The sequence below is a fragment of the Podarcis pityusensis genome (genome assembly GCF_964106645.2).
Source record: "Podarcis pityusensis genome assembly, chromosome: 5".
NCBI classification, from domain to species: domain Eukaryota; kingdom Metazoa; phylum Chordata; class Lepidosauria; order Squamata; family Lacertidae; genus Podarcis; species Podarcis pityusensis.
Window position 1 is genome coordinate 38,505,282 of NC_138032.1, and position 22,183 is coordinate 38,527,464.

Genomic DNA, 22,183 nt, shown 5'->3' on the forward strand with positions numbered 1-22,183 from the left:
AAGGGCACCTTCTGCAAAACAGGCCATAGCTAGCCCAGGTGCCGGAAAACAACAGCATCGAAACAAACGGTGATGACAAAACAGAGGAGAACCCCAGTCATAGGCACAGAGTAGGATGGTGGTGATCCCATTGTTCTCCATGCAAGAAAAAGAACAAAAATGACACTTGACCTGCTCAACCACATTTACAGTTGCCCATCATTCAAGTTGCCATTGGTTACAAGTCATTAGGGGACCAATGGCAACCTCAGTCTCTCTGTCTTCTGGTGTTGGTGTTGCACACATGCACCGCTTTATTGGTGTAATTGTAATACAACCCAGCCACAGCAGAGTCCTTGGCTCCAGGCTATCATTACATTGTCTGCCTTGGGAAAGCGCTCAGCATAACAACCCATTGCCACAATCAAGCCCATAATACCAGCTGCAGTCAACAGCAACGTCAGTCCAAACCAAAATGAAACCTGAGGCTCCTCTCGCAGGCAATTGGCAAAATACACTCTAACCAAGGTTTGGGAGTTCCTTCACTTTTAGCTGGTATGTTCTTGAAGACCACATGTTGGATCTACCAGGTCATTCATTCACAGTTTATTGGAACATAGTCAGACCACTGGTCTATCTAACTATGTATTGCCCACTTATCATTCCTCACCATTGGCCATGGTGGCTGATGGGGAATCCAAAAACATCTGGAGGGTGCTGCATTGGCTTCCCCTGGATATGCCAACCTGAACAGAGCTGTGAGCTCTTGCTTCTAGCCCTGACAGCTAAGGGAGACTTTAGATCACCTGCCTTCCTTGAAACTGGGTGAAGGGCATTGGACTGTCATGTGTCCCGTAAATAACAAATTCTGGATAGGAAGCATTTTGCCCTTGAGCTCCCATGTCTTCTACACGTACCTGGCCCATCTCCAGCTATGACAAAGTCATGAAACAATTGTTGGGATGCTGTAGAAGCAGGGGACTTCCAATCATTTCATCCTCTTCGTGTTTTGGAAGTCCAAGAGAAAAGCAAGCCCAGTTGTAGCAGTGACGGAACATTTCCATTCATTTTTTTAAAAGGAACATTTAATTTTAAAATAAAAAAGACTGATTTATGTCATTGTAGCCGGTATAAATCAAAGCTCCTGGTTTAAAAATAATCAGTTTCTTTCCCCTCCCCGTCACCCTCCACCCCAGGAGAACAAAAATAAAAGGCAGCAGCAGGCAAGCTCACGTGTCTCCAAAACCAAAGAAAAAACTCCATGTGAAAGGTATTGTGTTAAATTTAGAGCCTATGGTTGTTGGGGTTTTTTTTTTTTTTTAGAATGGGTTATATTTAGTCAAATTTATTCTACCCTCTCTCCAGCAGAGCTTCAGTGGAAAAGTATAATGTAGAAGGCAAAGGATGACTTCAAACAGTTTCTTCCATCAAACCAGCTAATAAAACAGGCTTTGTCGAGGCTGCAGAACCATCATTCCATGGGTCCACCACTTAACCTTAGAAATAATTTTATACCCTAAAAATTGCACAGACTGGACATAATTTTAGAGGCCCAGCCTGAATTATATCCTCCTGGCCACTTGCCAGAACAGATGGGTCCAAAGCTTCCCCCCCACAAAAAACCCCCAAACCCATTGGAACCGTTCAAGCTGTCACTGTGAGCTGCCATAGCATATGCACATGTGCTAAGGAGGCCCAGAGGTCAGTTGCATGCATGGCCCATGAATGTATTAACAGACCTACATGTGTTCAATACACATGACTCCCCCCCTCCCCCTGAATTCTGGGGACTGTAGTTTGTTAATGGTGCTGGAAATAGTAGCTTTGTTAGGGGGAGACTATAGTTCCCAGGGTTTTTTGGAGGGAGTCATATGCTTTAAATGTGCATTGAATATGTTTCAAATGTATATAATGTGGATCTGGAGTTATGGAGGTGGATATTGTTCCTACATATTCACACACCCATAACAACACCTTGCAAAGAATACTGCCCATTTAAGCCACAATAAATCTTCCCAAGAGTTACTTAAGAAAGTCCTGAAAGGAAGGCAGAAAAGAAGAAGCCCAGGCCAGGGAGTTCATAACCATCACTTCCTGAAGGTGGCCTCAGAGAAAGATTGGGGCTTCCTGACACAGGGATGGACAAATCCATCTCTGTTTGATCTGCATCATTTTTGCATTTGATTATTCATAAATCTGTTCTGTCCCATTCCTGTACATTTGTTTACGGAAAGCATATGCTGTGATGTGCATTTTTGGCAAGTCTCCTGAACATATCACAAAATTTGGAGAAGTGCAAAATCAGAAAGATAATCACATTCTGATCTGTGTGTTAATCCCAGAGATATCGGTTCACTTAAAACACAGACCAAATTATTTTTTTCTTCAATTATATCCTGGGGCTACTTAAGAAAGACTTGTGTGCCTTGAGAGAAGGCCGACAAGAAGAAGTACAGGCCAGGGAGTTTGTCATTGGCTTCTGAAATCAGTGTGAGATAACACAGTCCTGTATGTTGAGCCATTTGTTTGTTTTTATATTTTTAAACTGCAAACTGCCTTGGCAAACAAGCGGTATATAAGTACAATGAATGAATGAATGAATGAATGAATACCTCTCATGTGATTCTATGTTAGTTCTCCAATTTTGCCATGGTGCCTACAGACAGCATAAAGTACAAGTAGCCAATGCAATGCCCTAAATATGCCGAGGGACTCCAACTCCCATCAGCATGGCTAATGGTCAGGGGGATTGAGAACTGGAGTCTAATGACATCTGGCTTTCCATGGTTCCTTCCAAAAGATGCCAGGGCTCTGTTGCTATCAGCATACAAAACTCCCCTGTCACCCCACCAAAATGTGGGATATCTACAATGCAGTCAAACCAACAATGCACATTTGCTAGATAGGCTGAAGCTCACAGAGTTTTCCTGTAAGTTTGCTAGAGAGAACGCTGTGAGATGCTCCAACTGTGCCCTGACCCGGGGAGGGCATAGCAGATATATACAGTGGTGGAGCTTCATGCTCTGGTACTGGGGGCGGAGAGCAGGCGGGGGTGTGGCTGGCACACGTCCTGGGGGCATGGCACCCAGCGGGGGGGGGGCAGCCGTGATGGCACCCCACCGGGGTCGTGGTGCCGGAGGCGGTGCGCTGCCCCTGCCCCCCTCTTCCAGTGGATATATATACCAGTATTCTGAATGAGTAAATGTTCTTTTTACCTTTTTACCTTTTACAGGATTGTGGGATTTAAAGAGGGAGAAAATACCAGGAGAATCCAATCTGCCTTAAAGCATCCTGTATTACTTAAATTAAAAAGCTAAAACTAGCCTATCTAAACTTTCTTTTAAGTGATATACTCCTTCACAAATGTGAGGAAAGAATGATAATATCTAATAAATATATCCTCTCCTAGCATCTGTACTTATTCCTACACAAAGTCTCTAAGTAGCCCAGCAATTACAGTAGAGCTTGCCTAGGAACTGAACCCAGGACCTCTTGAACCGTAAGTGACCATCATGCCCCTAGACTAGCAAGCTCAACTTGCCTTATGCTTTCATTCCTGACCATATATAATAGGTGTATGTATATATATGTGTGTGTGTTTGCTCTTAGAGAAAGACATTAAAAGACGTGAATTAAAGATAATCCTCACTAGGAAAAAGATAAAGTAACTCTCGGCAAGGAGAAGGTGAAACCTCGCAACAAGCTGCTCTGCTTCCTCGTGCAACCCGCCTGTCTGTCTGAAACAGCAACTGACGCCAAAGCATGACTTGGAAGCATTCACTGGCCCGGACCCAAGTGTTCCCACAAGTTTAATTACATTGCTATCAGTTGAACAATTCATAGGAGCATGTAAAGATCAGAACAACTCAACGGGTTGTGAATTGGTAGTGTTTTTATAAGCCACCAGAGCAGCCTTTGCCAATGCAGTGCCCTGCAGATGTTTTGGACTACAACTCCCATCAGCCCCAGTCCCATCAGCCCCTGCCCATCTGCAGGGCATCACGATGGCAAAGGCTGAATCAGTGAGATAGTGGGGAAATGTGTGGAAGTGAAATGGCGTGGGTCAGCTGGTGAAGCCCAGACCAAGTTTGACTTCTCTTTTTCCTGCTGGCTTTGTCCCACTTTTCTGCCTCTTCTTACTCAGAGCAACTCTTGCAAGCCCTCTTTCCTCTTTCCCATGCCACAGTCTGCATCTGCTGTCGCTGCCTCTACTTCTGTATGAACTTCAGGCCCATGCCACCTCGACTTCCCTTTTCCCTCACACTGTTTCTTTGCTTACTTGTCTGCCGCTGCCATGTGCACCCTATCCCATATCTCCCTTTTAAGGCTACCTGCATTGCCCAACAAACCTCCTGTTCACTTCCAGGCATAATGGGCGTCCATTCTGAGATGTTCTGTGCCAATGTCTTAGACTCACCCTCCCAGTGTCACTGGGGAAAGTGGCTCTCTTCGGTGGCGGAGAGCAGGCGGGGACATGGCTGGCATGCCTGGGGGCGTGGCGCACCACCCGCAGGGGCGTGACGCCCAGCACGGGCAGGGGGGCAGCCATGATGGCACCCCACCAAGATCGTGCTGCCAGGGGCGGTGCGCTTCCTCCGCTCCCCTCTTCCTCCACCAGTGGCTCCCTCCCCACTTCAGAACTGAGTTTAGGGCCCTAGAAGATCTCACATGAGCAAACTGAAATTCAGGCAGTCTGGGGGACCCATTGACTTGCTGACTAGTTGTGCTAGATATATATGCTACCTCCAAGATTAGAAGCGCTGCCTTCATGGGCAACCTTTAGCCATCTTTTTGGCTATTGTGGGGAACAGGATGCTGGACTAGACGAGTCCTTCATCGGATCCTGCAGGGTGCTTCTTGTTTTCTCGACCTGTAAGTAAGAATAGTGTCTCCGAATGGGTGCAGCCCAAAAGCACACTTAGAGCAGCAGTAGAGAAGCTGCTTTGCACATAGGGGTCTAGTAGTTTAATCCCTGGCATCTCCAAGTATGGGCATAGCCAAGGGGGCAGGCAGCTGTCCCCCCCTAAATCCATCAAAATCAATAAAAATATGATGTTCTGCCCCCCCCCCAAATCATGGCTACGCCCATGTCTCCCAAGACCCAAAGGAGTCCCGAAATGCCAGTCAATGTAGACAGTCCTGAGCTAGGAGGGCCAGTGGTCTGACTTGGTTAAGGCAGCTTTCAAGCAAGTAAACAGGTACAGGGCACTGTAGTTACAATGCAACTCTATGCCTCTTTACTCATAGGGAAGACCCCACTTCATGCCAGGTTAAGTGTGTACACAATGCATTGCAGCCTTGAGGCTATTCCAGAAGTCCCAGGAAGGACTCACAGCAGTTTCTGCAGCCCAATCCTATCGCACTTCTCTTTTGAGTTAAGCATAACTGGCGCGACCGGAGCATGTATCTGTCCAGCGACTCAACGGACTAAGCCTATGCGCGCATGGGCAGAAATGTTAACAGCATGGGTAGGCAACTAAGGCCTGGAGGCCAGATCCGGCCCAATCGCCTTCTAAATCCGGCCCATGGACGTTCCAGGAATCAGCATGTTTTTACATGAGTAGCATGTGTCCTTTTATTTAAAATGCATCTCTCTGGCTTATTTGTGGGGCATTGGAATTCATTATTTTTTTCAAAATATTATCTGGCCCCCCACAAGGGACAGTGGACCGGCCCCCTGCTGAAAAAGTTTGCTGTTCCCTGTATAACAGGCTTTGCACTGTTTGTAACGAAAAATGCGGTCGTTGGATTAATGCCCCAGACGAAAGGCCAGAAGATTTTGTTCCTGCCATTTCTCCCTTGCAGCTGAATGAGCAGGGCAGTGCTGGGGGCACGGTGTTTTCCTCACGATGGCCCTGATTTCTGGTGGGGGTGGTAATAAGAATGAAGTTCAGGTGCCAAGACCCAGGGCGACCTGCTATGGCGATTATTTCTTACTCCGGCCGCCGCCGAGCTGGCCGGTTGTCGTGAGATGGTCCTGCGTGCGGCCACGAGGCGAAAAAGAAGGCGGCGGCGGCACGGGACTGTGGGCAGCCAAGGAGCGTTCACTTCGTAACGGAGCTGGCAAAAACAGACTCTCTGCCGCCGAGCTGCGCGTTCCCTTTAAATCCCTCCCTGCGCCTCTGCCTCGCCCTCGGAACGCGACCATTCTTTCTTTTCCTTTTTTTATGAATGAAAACGCTCCTCGAAAAAAGTATGTAAATCAAGGCCGCCTTGATTGGCTATATTTCCCTGGAGGAAAAAAATATTAGGCAGTTCATAGTTGCGAGGAGGCGGGCTTAGAACGCACTGGCTGGGCCGCCGCAGCCATTCAGGACCGGGAGGCGTTGCAACATCCGAGCGCCATTGGGTGCGTGGTAGGGTAAACAAGCTGAGACTGACAACCTCTGGCGGGGCCGTGGGCCAATGGGGACGGGGCGGGGCGGGCTCTGGAGGCCGCTCGGGGGCTCCGGCAGCAGCCCGAGGAAGAACCAGGGCTTCTAGCGACTGCACAGCGGCAGCGCGCTAGTTCTATGGCCAGGTGAGGAGGGGCGAAGGCGACGCAGCCTCCGGGGACTGGGGTCGGGATCGGGGCCGGGGGTCCTGAGCGGTGGGGTGCTGGGAGTTGTGGGATCGGCTGGGCGGCCTGAGAAGGAGGCTGGCGGGGGCGCAGGTGTTCGGGGGTGCAAAGTAATGCGGGGGGGGTGTTTGGATAAGCTTGGGATGCCGTGGCTGAGATGGAGGCAGTGATTTGGTCTGCTGGAGCCTGGGGTAAGCAATGGGGCTGGATCTCAGGTGCGGGAGGGGGCAGCTCTGGGGGCTGCAACAGAGTGCCGGGAGGAGAAGCTACGGCGTAGCCTTTCCAAAGGAAGGCTGCACAGCCGCGCCGCCACAGGCTGCAGCAGGCACTGGCTGGGTCGGGAGGTGGTTGCTGGTGGTGGTGATGTGTTTTTTTGTGAATGTGGGCGATTTTATGAATGGAGCTGGTTTTGTGTGAATGAAGCCTTGAGTGCGGGGGCGGGGGCTGCGTCTCCTCGCGGCGTTCTGCACAGGGCTGTAGGGGTGGGGGCGCCTCTGAAGGCGTTTCGTGAATGGAGCGAGCTGGGAAGTGCGTGCCTTGTTTTTGTGAATGGGGCCCTACGCCGGGGATCTCGTTACACTCTACCTGCTCTTGTTGCTTGCTCTGCCATTCATAAAACTTAAGCCAGATTTGCACATGGGGGAGGGGATGCTAATTGTATTGTTTGGCTGCGTTAAAGGCTTTCCCTAGGGGTACGGGGGGGGGGGGGAGAGGGGAGGCGAATCGCAGCGGCCAGATAGAAAAGCGGATTTAGTACGCGCGACATAATGTTTTTAAATATGTTGCTTCCAATCGCCGTTTTTGCCAAAAAAAAATTTGCTCTGAATCGACGGGGCAAGTTCGGAATGGAAGATATTTGTGTCCGCGGTGATATTTAGGAGCAGTTTGCAACAGTTGACCAGCTAGGCTAGATAAAGAAGTTCATAACCGATCTCGCTACCACCACCTTTCTCTCGTCTTTCTCTCCCCCCGCCGCCAACCCCATGTTATGAAACGCACTTACTCAAGTTTTTTTTTTTTTTAAGACCACAGATTCTGTATTTTTGAGAGGAGTCCGTAGAAAATACTGCTTCTTTTAAACAAGCCATAAATCTCTCTTGTGTTTAAACTTCACGGTGAATTTACTTAAGGGAAGACTGAAAACTGCCCTTTGCTTAGCAGATTTCTTGAAGATATACAGGCTGTTCAATAGCAGCAAAAGTTGCATCAGCAGAACAAGGGACCGAGCAGTTTTCCATTTCGCGCTGGGTTCTTATGCCAACCTAACATGGATATTTCTTGCAGTGTGTTTTTAAGCTTTCGAGTAAATTATCCGAGATTTCAAAGGTTTAGATCAGAAAAAAAAAAATAAGCTACTTCAAACAATGCTTGAATGGCTACAGTACTAAGTACAGTTTCTGGTAGCAATGAAATCAAGGGATCTTTTCGGTTTGCTTTGCTTAGGCGTAAGTAAAAGAGCATTGGTTCTCTTTGTAACCTAGAGGAGTTGCATGCAGATAATTATCATCTCCAGAAAGCCAAGCTGTTTCACTAACTCCAGTCGACTTTCCTGTGCACTTGTTGCTATTTATATTTTATCTTTCGACCATGTAGGGAGAAAATGTACTCCAAGCCATGTGATCTCTGCCTTATAATCCATGCCGTTCCCTATGTTTGTTCTTAAGCGGTTGTAATTCGCATTTAGTGATGTCACGACTGTTTCCATAGTAACTCTGTGACATCATGGATTAAAGGTTGGGGCTTTGGTGTGTTGATTTAAAAAGAGCAGCAACCTAATGAATGGATATCATAGCAACTAGCTAGAGGGGGGTTAATACTATAATTTGTCTTCCTCCCTCCCCCATGTTTAATGTGTGTTAACTAAGCACAAAAGATAATCCTAAAAGCTTGCAGAACATGCTCATGTGCTGTTAGAGATGGTCTCTTCAGGTGCCTTAAAGGCAGAACATTGTCTGATTCCTCTGTCTTTCTCTTCTCCCTTCCAGCCTGAAATCTGCCAGAACTAGATTCTGAAAACTCTTCTCATCCTGGAATTACTCAATGCTAAAAACGTTCGAGGGAATATTAAAGAATTTGCAAGCACAATGGATGGTTTTTATGATCAGCAGGTCCCTTTCATGGTCCCTGGGGTAGGACTTCATTTTTTTAAATGTGGTTTTGTTTTCTTATCATGTGATGCCCCCTGCTCCTTTGTACAAAGTTCATGTTGCTTCTGCTCTTTTGTGTTTTTGAACGATTGCCCTTCATAGTTACATTTCTTTGCTTCTACCAGAAACCTTGCACAGATGAATGTCGAGGCAGGCCAGTAAATGACAGAAAAAGGAAGTTTCAGGACACTGACTTGGCTCATGATTCTGAAGGTAGCGAAGAATTGCCTCCTTTTTTTTGTTGTTGATGTTTGAAAAAAGCATCTTTGAAACATCACCATTTTAAGCAGCATGTGTAAAAAGCATGTAAGCAGAAAAAATACTCCATTTTTTTGTTCTTATTTTCTTTCAGAATTGTTTCAGGATCTCAGCCAGTTGCAGGAGGCTTGGTTAGCTGAAGGTAAATCCTTGTTGATATCACAATTCTGTGTCCCATTGTGCTTTGATAACCTATTGGCTATGATAAATGGTCGTGCTTGTCATTTCTATGGAATCTTTTTTCTTTGTTCTTCTTTTTTTGCTGTTTTGTAATGTGTGACATTAATATTTATTTTGGCTTGTGAGCTCCTTTGTCTTTAGATAAGGAAATGTAGGGTTTAATTTATTAATTAATTGGTGAAAAAACCTTGTTTCCCCCCCCTTTCTTTTAGCCCAAGTTCCTGATGATGAACAGTTTGTCCCAGATTTCCAGTCCGATAACTGTAAGTCATTCTCTTGTTCATTTGTCTGCCTGCTGTGAAATCTGTAGTGTCATTGCAAGATGTGTGACAGGTTTTAGTTGCTCCCTTGGTTTTTGCTTCTGTTAATTAAATGTAGCTGCAAAGTGTATTTTTGCAAGTTTTTTGTCGAATCTGTGGATCTTGACGAGAAGGGAGCAGACAGAAGGTGTGGACACTGACTGTTCTGTTAACGGCACTGCTTTAATTGGCAGACTTAGGATATTTATTTGAGCATCTCTGGGGCTGCCTATTAACCTTGATCTCTGCAGAACCCTTTCAAGCCCCCATGAATACTTCATAATGTAAGAGATATTAAAATCCATTTGACAGCAAGCACAAGAGCACTCTGTCTCTCACCAGCCCTGTGCCTTCCAATTCCCTCAATGACTTTTCTGGCTATTATAGCTGCAGCTATAGCGAAGCTGTGAAGGACAAAGCTTTGCTGGTGAAACTTGAGCAGCTTTAGGGAGCATTCGTCATTGGCAAGCCAGCAGCTCTGAGAAGGCGGCTAGGAAAGCCGTTCCTCTCGCACTGCACCACCCCCAAAATTCTCCCTTACCTGCAGCATCTGAGAGCTCAGCACCTGGGCCTCTGCAGGCAGCAAGCTATTTAGGCACGCATGCTTTCTGCATATTTTTTGACTGTGATTTGGGGGCATTAGAGGTTAAAGAAAAGCAAGATGATGTTCTTAAAAGTGTAAAGTGGAAATGTTACTCCGCATCCACTCAGGGTGTGTGTGTGTGTGTGTGTGTGTGTGTGTGTGTGTGTAGCTGTTCTGATTGCCACAGAATTTGAAGGGAAGAAAACATAGCCTGCAGTGGAACGGATTCTTGATTCAAACTCTGTCACAGCATGCAGTGGTGTATCTTGTGCTACAGTAAATGCATGTTAATTATTGCCCTTTGATTACTTTGAAGTAAGTGGGAAGCTTGCCATGAAAGCTTCCTCAGACTGGTTGTGGTGTGTGTGTGTGTGTGTGTGTGTGTGTGTTTTCTTTCCTCCTCCCTGAGATGAAAGGCAGCCTGGAGTAAGAAATTTTCTCTCCGTGTTGACATTCTAACCCAACCCTTCCAGTTCTCCTGCTCGGAGCAGTATAAACTGCAGCCGGGCTGTGTGGGAGGAGATGTTGTTGGCAGAGGTGCTCTCTCTCTCTCAGCAAGCTTTTACGGTTCAGGAGCCTGAAGGATTGTGGGGAAAACAAAATGTCTTCTCCAGAGTTCTGGGCCTCCGCAGCAAACCTTTTGTGAGAGGCATTAGGAGTTCTCTTTGGGTTAAGAAGCCTTTTCCTTCTGGCCTGAGCATCCTCTATGTATTCTGTGTTTGTGGTGAGCAGGTCGATGGCAGGAGGGGATTCTCAATGGAAGCTGTTTATATATCAATGAGTAGCTTCCTGCCTGGAATGGATCTAGTAATGCCAAATTTAAATCTTACTGGAACCATGTGTTTGCAGGGGAGACAGGCTTCCCTTCTGACCTGTACAGGTCTTTTAAGCCACTCAGGCTAGTGAAACCAATTGCCAGAGGTTGGAGAGAGGATTGTGCCCTGTGTATAGCAGAAGGGCTAAATTCTGAGCGAAGGTGAGAAGGCATATCGCTAAAACCTGCTAAAGTTCCCAAAGAGCAAGGGGATCTCCAATATTTACTTTTTTTAAAGGTGGAAAGATAATATGGGGCCCAGAATCTGCAAAGTGAAACTCTGTGGCCTTTGAGAGGCTCAGTAATGCAGTTTGCTGTATTGCACCAGAATAGCTGATTGAATAGATGAATAAAGAGAAATGAACAGGGCATCTTTTGCACTTGAAAGGGTTTCTGGAGCTCTTGCTTAATATGTCATAGATGGATGTATGATGATTCATGGTTTGCATTATTACTGTGGTTTCTGGCACAGAAATCAACTGCTGCATGAGTAACATGCTAATCCTAAACACCCTTAACTTGAGTTCCGTTTAAAATTGGTGCGACTTGGTGCCAAGTAAATGAGTTTAGAATTGGGGCTGTTCAGGAGACAGTTGGTGCTATTTTGCCTCAAAATGTTTGCTTGGAATGTGTGGTCTTAGAATTAGGACCAGTCCTATGTATTTTAATTTGGATGATGGTGGTGGGTTTTCATTTCTTCTTCTGCTTCCTATTATGTAATTACATGAAAGTGTTTACTTGAGTACCCTTGTAGGTGGCACTTTGAAAAGCTAATTCTTTTGCAAGGTCTATAAAAAGCACAATATGTCTGCACACATCTCTGCCTCTGTTCTGACTCTAGTTCTCTAAGAATGGCACTGTGACAAGCTTTAGGTTAAGGTGCCTGTTTCCTATTACTTGTTGGTCTTACTGTCCTATTTTTATTTTTCTACTATTTCTCCCGCTTTAATGAGGGTCTCTCCCAGATGTTGGGTGGCATCCAATGCTGTCTGCACACTTGCGTAATGAGACTTTTGGTTTCTCTTTCCCCCCCCCACCCTCGTGCTCCCGAAATCTACTCTGAAGAGTTGGGGGTTGCTAGGGGGAGGAGAGTAAGGAGAAGCCCCACAGCACAAGAGGATGCCTGCTCACACTACCTTGGATCTCGCCCACTGTGTTTTTCAGACAATTGTTAGCGTTTGTTGAGCAGGCTCCAGATGGCTTTCCTCTATGGTAACGGTTCTGTTTTGGTGAGAGAGACTAATTCCCTTGGCTAGCAAATTACATAAAGGTTAGCTCTCTCTGTGTTTGTGTGTGTCACCTCTGACATCGCCAGTGGACAACTCTCTTCCCTTATCCACGCATCCTATCCTGGGACAATTTAAAAATGCTTGGGAGGCTGAGCTCTCCCTTTCTGTGCCCACCAAGCATCTTATTGCTATTTGCTATTTCAGGGGTTTCTTATAGCTCATATTTTTTACATTTTAAAATGTGGGCTACTTTGGACAACTGATTGAAAAAGTGAAATGTACAATGAAAAGAACAAAGAAATGAAGAAAACGTCAGTGTTTTTTTAAAGGAAAAGTGAGATATATACATGAATTGTAACTTGCCCAGGGATAATATGATGGTGAGGTTAAACGTAGAGTTAATACATAAAATATTGATTAGAATAAATGATCCTCAACCAAAAAAAGGTGCAGGAACACTTGTGTAGCCTCAACATGGGAACCCAGCCAAGCTGCAACTCTTCCCCACCCCAGCTATAGCCTGCCATTTTGTCAACTTTTTTTTCTTCCTTTGGAGCAGTAAGGGTGTATTTTCTCTTGAAGTAGCCTTCGATAACCCTGTGAAGGTTAAAAGGGTGAACAGTTACAACCTTCTTCCTGTATGTTCCTGATAATGACTTGAATTATTAAACAGGCAACTACTTCCTGTGGCTAAGGATGGTTTTGTGGATAAAGATAAAGGGGCCGAGGGGGACAATGGTATTTCAGAGAGTTGATAACAGTCTTGAAGAGGGATTGTGGTTCCTAATGTATACACTCGAACTTGTTTTACTTTATGATTTATTGTGCTGCATCTCGACTTGCCTACTATATTTAAGCTCCATTGCGGGTCTTAAGTTAGCCATCACTAACTTAGCCCTTTGTTGTTGTTTAGTCGTGTCCGACTCTTTGTGACCCCATGGACCAGGGCACGCCAGGCACTCCTGTCTTCCACTGCCTCCCGCAGTTTGGTCAAACTCATGCTGGTAGCTTTGAGAACACTGTCCAACCATGTCGTCCTCTGTCGTCCCCTTCTCCTTGTGCCCTCCATCTTTCCCAACATCAGGGTCTTTTCCAGGGAGTCTTCTCTTCTCATGAGGTGGCCAAAGGATCTGTCCTTCCAGATCCCTTTACTCAGGGCTGATTTCCTTCAGAATGGATAGATTTGATCTTCCTGCTGTCAATGGGACTCTCAAGAGTCCTCCAGCACCATAATAACTTAACCCTATCTTCTATGAATGGGTACTGGCCATGATGGCTTTGTCCTACCTCCAGTGTCAAAGAGGCAATATGTCTCTGAATACCAGTTGCTGGGAATCACAAGTGGCAGAGAGAGCTGCTGTGCTCAAAGCTCCCATTGTTTTCTGCACATTTTGCGACAGGGAATTTCATCAGCGCAAGCAGTTTCTGAGCTCTGGGTGCAGTACTGCGCCGAAGATTTCAGATTAAAACTGCAGAGTGGAAGGAAAGGAGGACCTTTTTCTGCCTCCCCACTTCCAGCTACTCTCTGAAGACTGGAGAAGAGACCCTCTTAAGAATATTAGGGTGGGTAGGCAGGGGAAGGACTAGACCATGTGAAGAATGAACATAATGTTTTAGTTGTAATTCATTCATTTTCAGCTTTGTATTCTTGTTATTAAAAAGCACGCCTAGACATTCCGTTGTTGTGCGCTTAACCTAGGTTTAAGATGCCTTTTAGCTCCTAGCTTTCATATCTCAGTTTCTAACACTGGCTGTCCTGTGTCCTGCTGGCGGGCTTCCCATAGGCGTCTTATGGTTAGCCACTCTGAGAACAGGATACTGGACTAGATGGGGTTTTGGCCTGATCCAGTGGTGCTCTTTGCATCTTCTTAACCCCCATTGTTTTCAATGGTTCTACTCTTAAATCAGAATTCAAGCTGTTGCTCCAGTTAATGACTTTATTTATAAGGTGGCTTACACAAAATCAACACAGCGAAACCTAAGATGAGAGTGAGATGCAACAAAAAACAAATACAGATTACATTTGGTAAACTGATCTGGATCAGTGTACACCTGCTTAAGGAATGGCATACACTTAGGGCAACACCAGCCTGGCATTTGAGCCTTAATCTCCTTGCCTCTTGTCTTTGCAGAACGGATGAGGTCAGAGATCAAGGGGCAAGTTTTTGTATCCTTTTGTATGGGGAATAACATTTAACTTTCGTTCAGAGTCAGCTCATTGAAATTACTGAATGTATGTTTGCCATGGCCATTAATTTTAATGGGGCTACTCTGAGTAAAAATCTGTATAATGCTACTCATACATCATAGGAAGCAGTTCCCTTCTTAAACAACTTTCAGTTCTCTTGAAAATATTGTTGGTCTCTCAACAGTGATCTCTGAGTTGTGACAACATAGCTAAAGGAAGTGCCTAGATTTCTGCTGATCAACTCCCATCTCTTTCATCATGAAGTACTGGTATTTTTAACCAGTTGGGGTCAATTCACATGAAAGACTATTTTGATAATACACTAGTGCCAAGAATGGGTAGAGAATGTTGAAAACTCAGAATTATGCTTCCTGCACTTCACTTTTTCCTTGGTGAAAGCATACAAGTGCATTACTCTGTGTGTGTGTGTGTGTGAGAGAGAGAGAGAGAGAGAGAGAGAGAGAGAATTTGAAGAAATTGGGCAATTGTTTTCTGGTTTGCATCACATCTATTTGTAGACACCCTTTATGGGTCAGAAAAAGGGGAAAGAAGAGCAGAGTTCAGACATAAGTTCAAAATTGCATGAAAAGCCTTGAAGCATAGAGACTTTGTCCCTTGCCCCTTGATCTCTGACCTCGTCAGTTCTGCAAAGACAAGAGGCAAGGAGATTAAGGCTCAAATGCCAGGCTGGTGTTGACCTGAGTGTACGTCATTCCTTGAGCAGGTGTACACTGATCCAGATCAATTGGCTTTCCATACCCACAAAGCCACACGGTTACCAAGCAACCTGTTTGTGTGTACAAGTCGCTTAGGAGTTGGGAGCAAGCCGCTTCAGTGTGGAAACCAGGTAATGATGGCTGCACATAAGGTCATGAGCAGGTGGTTGGTATCATGCAAGCAAAGATACATCCCTGCATAGAGTCTTAAATAGATATCACCAGCTTTCTAACTGCAGTGTGAGGATTTGAGCACAATGCAGTATTGGCAAAGAGTTTGTGGCCGCATACCCTGATATCACCCATGCAGGCGCTACAAACAACACTGTGACTTCTGAGAAGTCGCTTTCCATAGGGAAGTATCCAACGAACGCATCCTGTCAGTGCAAGGGTTTCCATTTGTGCAACATAGCTTTTCCCCCCGTACACCCCCAAAATCTGTTCTAGAGGTTTCCCAAGCCTTCCAGAACAGATTTGGGAATGGCGCAGGGTATGCGCAGGCGGAGGAGGGGGGAAGTTCCATTGCGCAAGCGGAAATCCTATGTGCTGACGGGACACGTTAGTTGGCTACTGCCCAAACAGATTAGATAATTTGCCTCCTTTGGGCCACAGGCTCGTCTTTTGACTCTAGTTCTGTTTTTCCAGCTTATGGATGTGTGTTTCCTCCTCTGAAAAGTGTGCGAGTCATCAGACTCATGGTGAAAATGCCTATTTCAGCACAGGCCTCCATCAGGAAAATCACATGGTGCAGCTTTTGCTGCACTGTTTTGCTTGAGAGTGTGGATGGGGAATTTCATTCCCACCATCCGCCCCTCAAAAGGATTCTCAGCAACTAGAAAGAAAGCAAATCCAAGGAAAGGAGTATCAGGCTAAACATTCTCCTTGATGTGCTAGGTTTCTATGTGCAGGGAGATGTCAGGGGGAGACATGCATTCCAACACGTGATCCCGCAAAGAATCTCTAAAGTGGTGCAGTCTAGCAGCACCACGTGACTCTGCTGATGGTGTATTCCAGGTCATTCTGTTTGCAAAGTTAGAGCTAAGGCAATAGGAGAGAGAGTGACTAATTTTGAAATTTGGACATTCAGGATCAAATGGGACACCTGTATTCTAAACATCTTCCACCCTCTGAAAGCTTACCTCTCTAAACTGGCAAACTGTACCATGATAACTTCTGGTGGAAGCGGTATTGTGGTGTCTCTGCTATGGCATCTGTGAATGGGGTAGAGAGCTCCGCTGGCACAAAGCTCTTTGCATGCAAGTTCCTGGCTGATTTCTTGGTGCTGGTTCAGCATCTATTGTCCTGCTTCACTGCCAGTGCACAGATAAACAAGGCAAAAGCCCTTGGCGCCTCCTCCCCCAAGCCGCGCTGCATTCCTGACTTCCTCTCTACCTTGGCGTGTTGAGACATAACCTATAGTTGTGCTGCTTGCTTGCTTCTTTCTTTCTAGGTTCTAATTATAGTTAATGTATTAGAACAGGGAAATGAGAATGTGTACTTTCTCTGAGGCAGACACACAACACACACACACACACACACACACACACACACACACACACACACACATATCTGCCTTTGAGGCACTGAGCTCTTCCTCTGACTGCTGGCCTAGGTGTGTGTACCACAAGTCAGCACCCAGGGAAGGCACTTTAGGGATGGGCTGCTTCTCTTGTTGCCTGGTAAGGCTTCAGAGGCTGCCGTTGCTAGTACAGTGGTACCTCAGGTTACAGACTCCGCTAACCCAGAAATAGTACCTCGGGTTAAGAACTTTGCTTCAGGGTGAGAACAGAAATCGGGCGGTGGCGGGAGGCCCCGTTATCTAAAGTGGTACCTCAAGTTAAGAACAGTTTCAGGTTAAGAACGGACCTCCAGAATGAATTAAGTTCTTAACCCGAGATACCACTGTACAGTAATGGATTAATATTTAGTGGTTAGGAGGGGTGTGCAAGGGGGGGGGGAGAGAGAGATAGTACCTTGGTTTTCAAACAGCTTAGTTCATGAACAACTTGGAACTCAAACGCCGCAAACCCGGAAGTAGGTGTTCCGGTTTGCGAACTTTGCCTCGGAAGCCGCACCTTGGTTTCCGAACGTTTCGGAAGTCAAATGGACGCATTCCGTTCGAAATCCAAGGTACGACTGTATTAAAAGTTTGATTCGCTTAGGATGTTTTTAGGTGGAGGTGGTGTTTTGTTCCTTTTCCCCTTTGGCTGCTCAGAAGCAGCATAATGCATGCCTGTCACTTGCTTGATCAGGATTTCCAGACCTGTCTCAAATGTGCATCTTCAGTGCGGATGCTGCCTGCCTTACTTTGTTTGATGGAATGCACACTTGGATAAGTGATCCAGTGGGCATCTTGCTGTGGATTGAGGGGGGGGGCAGCATCCCATTGAAAACTTGGCAGTTCCAGCAGGCAACGTCTGCACTTGAACCTGTGTCTGATTTTATCCAGCAGCCCTTTTAAACTGCAACAGTGCTTTGGCTTTCATGGATGGAAGCGGGGAAAGGGAGCTTGTGGTCATCCAGATATTGTTGTGAGGAGGGACTTCTTTTAGATAAGCAGGATTTCCCTTCATACTACAGAGGCCTCTTCAGTTTGTGAGGACTCCTTCCAACCCTACCCCCATCTCCCTTGTTTGCATCCAGAGTTTCCATGCAGGAGACATCCAATGGGGTGGGATGAGAGTGATTTTTCAAGCTGAAATATTGTGTGGGTGGGACATCAAAAGCCAGCCTGTACAGGCAAGTCTTGGCTGGGCTCCTGAAAGAGTTCATATGGGCAAATATCTGTGAGCCTGTGCAGTGAGAGAGTTGGCAGAGGGATGTGCTATTGTACTTTGTTATCCTCTGTCCTGGGAAAGGTGGTATCAGACTTAAAGAAACCAAGCCATGTTTTGAGGTTCAGCACTGCCCACCTTCCTAGGAGCAGGTCGTTTGGTGTAGTATCATCTGGCTGTCCAGATGAATGATGGACTCCATCTTCCATCAGCTCCAGACAGCATGGTCAATGGCTGGGAATGATGGGAGTTGGAGTCCAATGACATCTGGAGGGCCATAGGTTCCCCACCTCTGCTGTAAACAGTGGGAGGACTCCTGGGGGGGGGGAGAGAGAGAGAGAGAGAGAGAGGCCAATAAGAGCTCTGCAGGTTGAAACCAAAAACTGGGGCTGTCTCCAGAAGCTAACATGAGAGCCCATGTAACTTGCATAGGATGTTACACGACTTAAGCAACATGTTACAGCTTCCAAATATCCTTCAAGAGCTGCCCCTTCTTGAACTCAGTAAGAAAGTGCTTTTTCCCCTAAATTGTATGTGTTTCTTTTTATTTGGCATTATACTAGCAACACCTTTTGTCTTTCCTCCTCCGGGACCCCTATTTGCTGTCTTTTTTCCTTTTGTGAGCAGTTTTTGAGCAATTAGCACCAATTTCACAACGCTGTAGTCCTCAAGAAATGCCATTTTTCCTACACTGGGGATAATTAGCCCCTCTCTTAATCCTTCCCATAAATGCAGGGGCTACAGTAGCTACTAATAGATGGAGCTGAGAGTGAGGGCACTGTTAGCATTAAAAGGAAATATTCTGTCCACTGGCAGGCAGCCGTTGTTTTGAAGGGGAAAAGTTGATTTTACAAATTATTTTTACTCCCCACCCCCACCCCGGCCAAAGGGCATTTCCGGACCTCACCACAAGTGGGGTTGCACAATCATTTGCAATGAACTCTTTGGAGAGGCTGACTCCCTCCTAGCTATGCAGGCTGTTTCTGCAGTGTTTGAATTCCTTACATAAACGTTGCCCGCAGCACAAGCTTCTCTGTGCAGGACAGCTGGTCTCTGTTATGATCTTAAGTGTCATTTCCCTTCCCCTGATTGGTAGCGCTCAGCTGTGGGGAGAGAGAGGGGGTTTTTTTGTGAATGGATGGAGTATTCCAAATTGGTTGTGAATGGAGGGTGGTGCCTGCTTGCAGATTCTCTCCCCCTCCCTCAACCTCCTTCTTCAATGAATAACTAAGCCCCATTGTGCTGCTGGCAGAAAAACAACCGCTCAAACAACACAGAGACTGTTGGAAAGAAACATGCTTGTGACTGACAGCTGGAACACCTCCAAAGTGAGTTTCCTGCTGTTTGCTGCTCAGCAAGGCCATGCCTATTAGGAAGTGGGGGTGGGAGAGGACAGAGAGCAAATTATAGGGAGTGGGGGGACGGGGACACATTAACACTTGAAATGCCAACATACTGCCAGAATGAAAATGTATGAGAAATGCAGCTGCTAGTGGTTTTTTTAAATAAAAACAAAAACACCAGAGTTTAATGAAATGAATTGTACTCTTGACTTATTGTATAGCCTTTTCAAACAAGCAAAACCTTATCCCTAAAAAAAAAAAACCAAGCAGCTCAATCCAAGGCACTCTTGGCTCTTCTACTTTGCCCTCCCGTAGAAAGAAGGATTTGAACAGGTCCAGGGCTTAGCACTAAATGTTCCCTCCCAGATGTGTCCCAACTGCCCCAAAGGAGTGGATGTCTCTGCCCATCTCTGGGAGGCTTTGACAGCACATAGAATGCAGGGAACTGCTAATTGGCGGTGATGGCTGGAAGCTGTCAGACTCAGGCTATCCTCTCTCACAGGCAATGGCTGTGCGCTTAGCCTTTGTGGAGATAATACTCCACTTCCGACTAAGCCAAGCTGTTCTGTTCTGTCACTATTTAGGTACAGAACTCTGACGCACTTGCCTTCTCCTAGAACGTCTTCTTTTAGAAATTAATTAGGCTAAGCATATATTAGTTGGTTTAAAAATTATATATAGTAGAAGAACTCTCTGCTGTGGCATGAGGGCCATCGCCAGCCTTCCCTTCATTTTGAGTTCAGCATTTTGGCATTTTAGAGGACCTGGGTCCTCCGAACCCCTCCCCTCCCTCCCCAGTTTATATACCTTCTGGAGACCACTTGCTCTTTCTAACTCTAATCTGAAATCTGCTTCCAAATTGCAAAGTGGCAGAATGCGTTCAAGTTGGAATGCATTCTCTTTGGTGATTGCAGAAGGAGAATAGGGTATGACTTCCATTTCCCTTTGGAGGATTATTGACTGGTCTAGCCAGGGCAACGTGCAATCTCCCTGCAACTGTCCAGTGTGCTCCAAACTGGTCTGTGTTTTTCTTGATGCCCCCACAAAGCATGGGAAAAGGGCCACAGCTCAGTGGAAGAGCCCAAGCTTCCAATACCTAGCATCTTCAGGTAGAGCTGGGACAAAACCCTGGTCTAAAACCCTGCAGTGCCATGACCAGTCTGCCAGATGGACAAATGGCCTGATTCCATATAAGGCAGCTTCCAATGTCCCTATGCTTCATCTGGAGCAAGATATTCTCTTTTGATGGAAAACCAGGTTTGGTTTCCTTCAGAATACATTAATCCAGATGCTGGAACAAATAACCTGCCATTCTGGGCTTTGTGTTTTCTGCAGCATTGCAGTGAGTAAGCCCCTGCTGTTATCCCTCTGCAGAGGTGGGGAGGAGTATGCTGTAAAAGGCAAGTTCCTCTAGCAGGACAATTATCTGTGGAGTAAAAGGATGGGAGCCAATTAGACTGACAGCTTCCACCAGAACTAATGCTAGGGAAGCCAGTGCCTGGAAAACGTGGTGGTGCAATATGGTGTAACAGTAGAAGTGTATTGGGTGACATTAAGGAATGAGGCTCTAACCTGCAGGTCTCAAGTGTAGCATAGTGATTGAAAGGCACCTGGGAAACTAGATGGAATAATGGAAATTATAACAGAAGCTCTTAAACAGACACTACTGGCAACTAATGAAAACTTATTACGTTAACAGGAGTAGAATGGTAGCTGGTCCACCGGGGTAATTTTGGTATTTCTATATAGAATAGATGATGAGGGGTGGGGTGGTTCCTTCCCCTGCCCCATCCCTAAATATCATGCCACCTTTTGCAACAATATTAGAGGCAATGACCAAATCTCAGAACTCTAGGATATAACACTTCTTTCTGTTATTTGGGGCTCAGGCAGTCAGGCCAAAAGCTTCAAGGGCTTTACCCCCTGCTGTTGAGATACGTTTTGCTGCAAGCTTTAAAGATCTTGCCAGTTTGGCAGTACATTCCTATATGGGGAGGAGCATGCTGCCGCAGTTGCCCAGATGAACAGATGATGACAGAAGTGATTCTGATGGCACATAATCTTGCTGAAACAGGGATCTGGGACATTCTACACAATTCTGTCTTAAACCTAGGAAAGACCATTCTAGCTGAGATTAGGGTGTGTGCTTCGTGCCTGTTGGTTAAAAGCTTCCTGTGGAGAAACTACATTCATGCAGCTTTTGCACAAGTTTGGTACTGCCTTGTGTAGTAACATAGAATGCAAATAATGCTGTCAACATGATGTTTTGCGTGCTTCAGAGATGAGAATGTACCTCTTAAAATGAGGGACCTGATGAAAAGACCAACTTAGCCAATGACCAAATGCAGACATTTGTTGGATTCAGCACTGTGTATTTTTAGAACCAGTTAAGCTGAGAGTTGCTGTGACCCTTGTTGAGGCGAGGTGTTTTTTCTAACAAGGTCATTGTAATTTATCACCCGGCATTGGCATAGCTGCAGCCCTTGCATCCTCGGAAGTGGACTTCTGTTGCCAAGTCTTGTTTAGGCAGTATAGCGATGTGAAGGATGCATCCCTCTCAAAGGGACATTGGAATGCTAGGAGAGCAAGATTGAACGATCCAATTACAAGCCTAGTTCCCTTATTTCTCTCCATGGAAGCTCAGGACAGGTACTTGCCCAAATTAGCCACATCCCTTGACATTTTTCGATAGCATTTATTTTTGTTGTTTTGGCATAAAATGAGGTGGAAGACACAGAGGAGTTGTGTTGCACTCAGAGTGATCCTAGAAATCCTTATGTGTGAGACAAGAACAGTTGGTGTGATATGCAAGTACTGGAAGTCATTGGTGTGGAATCATTTTTGCCTTACAGCTCTGTATTTCAACCACAATGTTTTTTTCAAGCTGTATTCCATAGAGGTTTAGTGGAGTTCCATAAAATGCAGCTTGTGTACCATTAACCATATTTTCCTGCAATACGCAGCTTGCAGCCAAGGGCTGAGTTTGTTTCAGAGGCACCTGAGGACATGCCCTAGGCCTAGAATATGCCCCAGAATTCCCTGCAACATGCATGATTACTGCTGGAAAGGAAGGGTGGTTAAACTCCATGGTTCTAATAGAATCCTGTTCAAGAT

At 45.9% G+C, this 22,183-nt stretch overlaps 1 protein-coding gene across 1 annotated transcript in view; it reads left to right on the top strand.

Moving 5' to 3' along the window:
* Nucleotides 1-6,393: 6,393 nt before the first annotated feature.
* The window catches only part of ETV5 (ETS variant transcription factor 5), a 40,826-nt gene continuing 25,036 nt past the window's right edge, over nucleotides 6,394-22,183 (top strand). Inside the window, exons 1-5 of the mRNA XM_081006696.1 lie at nucleotides 6,394-6,499; nucleotides 8,524-8,667; nucleotides 8,811-8,898; nucleotides 9,038-9,085; nucleotides 9,336-9,386. Coding sequence (XP_080862822.1) covers nucleotides 8,623-8,667; nucleotides 8,811-8,898; nucleotides 9,038-9,085; nucleotides 9,336-9,386 — 232 coding nt within the window. The 5' untranslated portion in view covers nucleotides 6,394-6,499; nucleotides 8,524-8,622. The remainder of the gene's footprint in view (nucleotides 6,500-8,523; nucleotides 8,668-8,810; nucleotides 8,899-9,037; nucleotides 9,086-9,335; nucleotides 9,387-22,183) is intronic.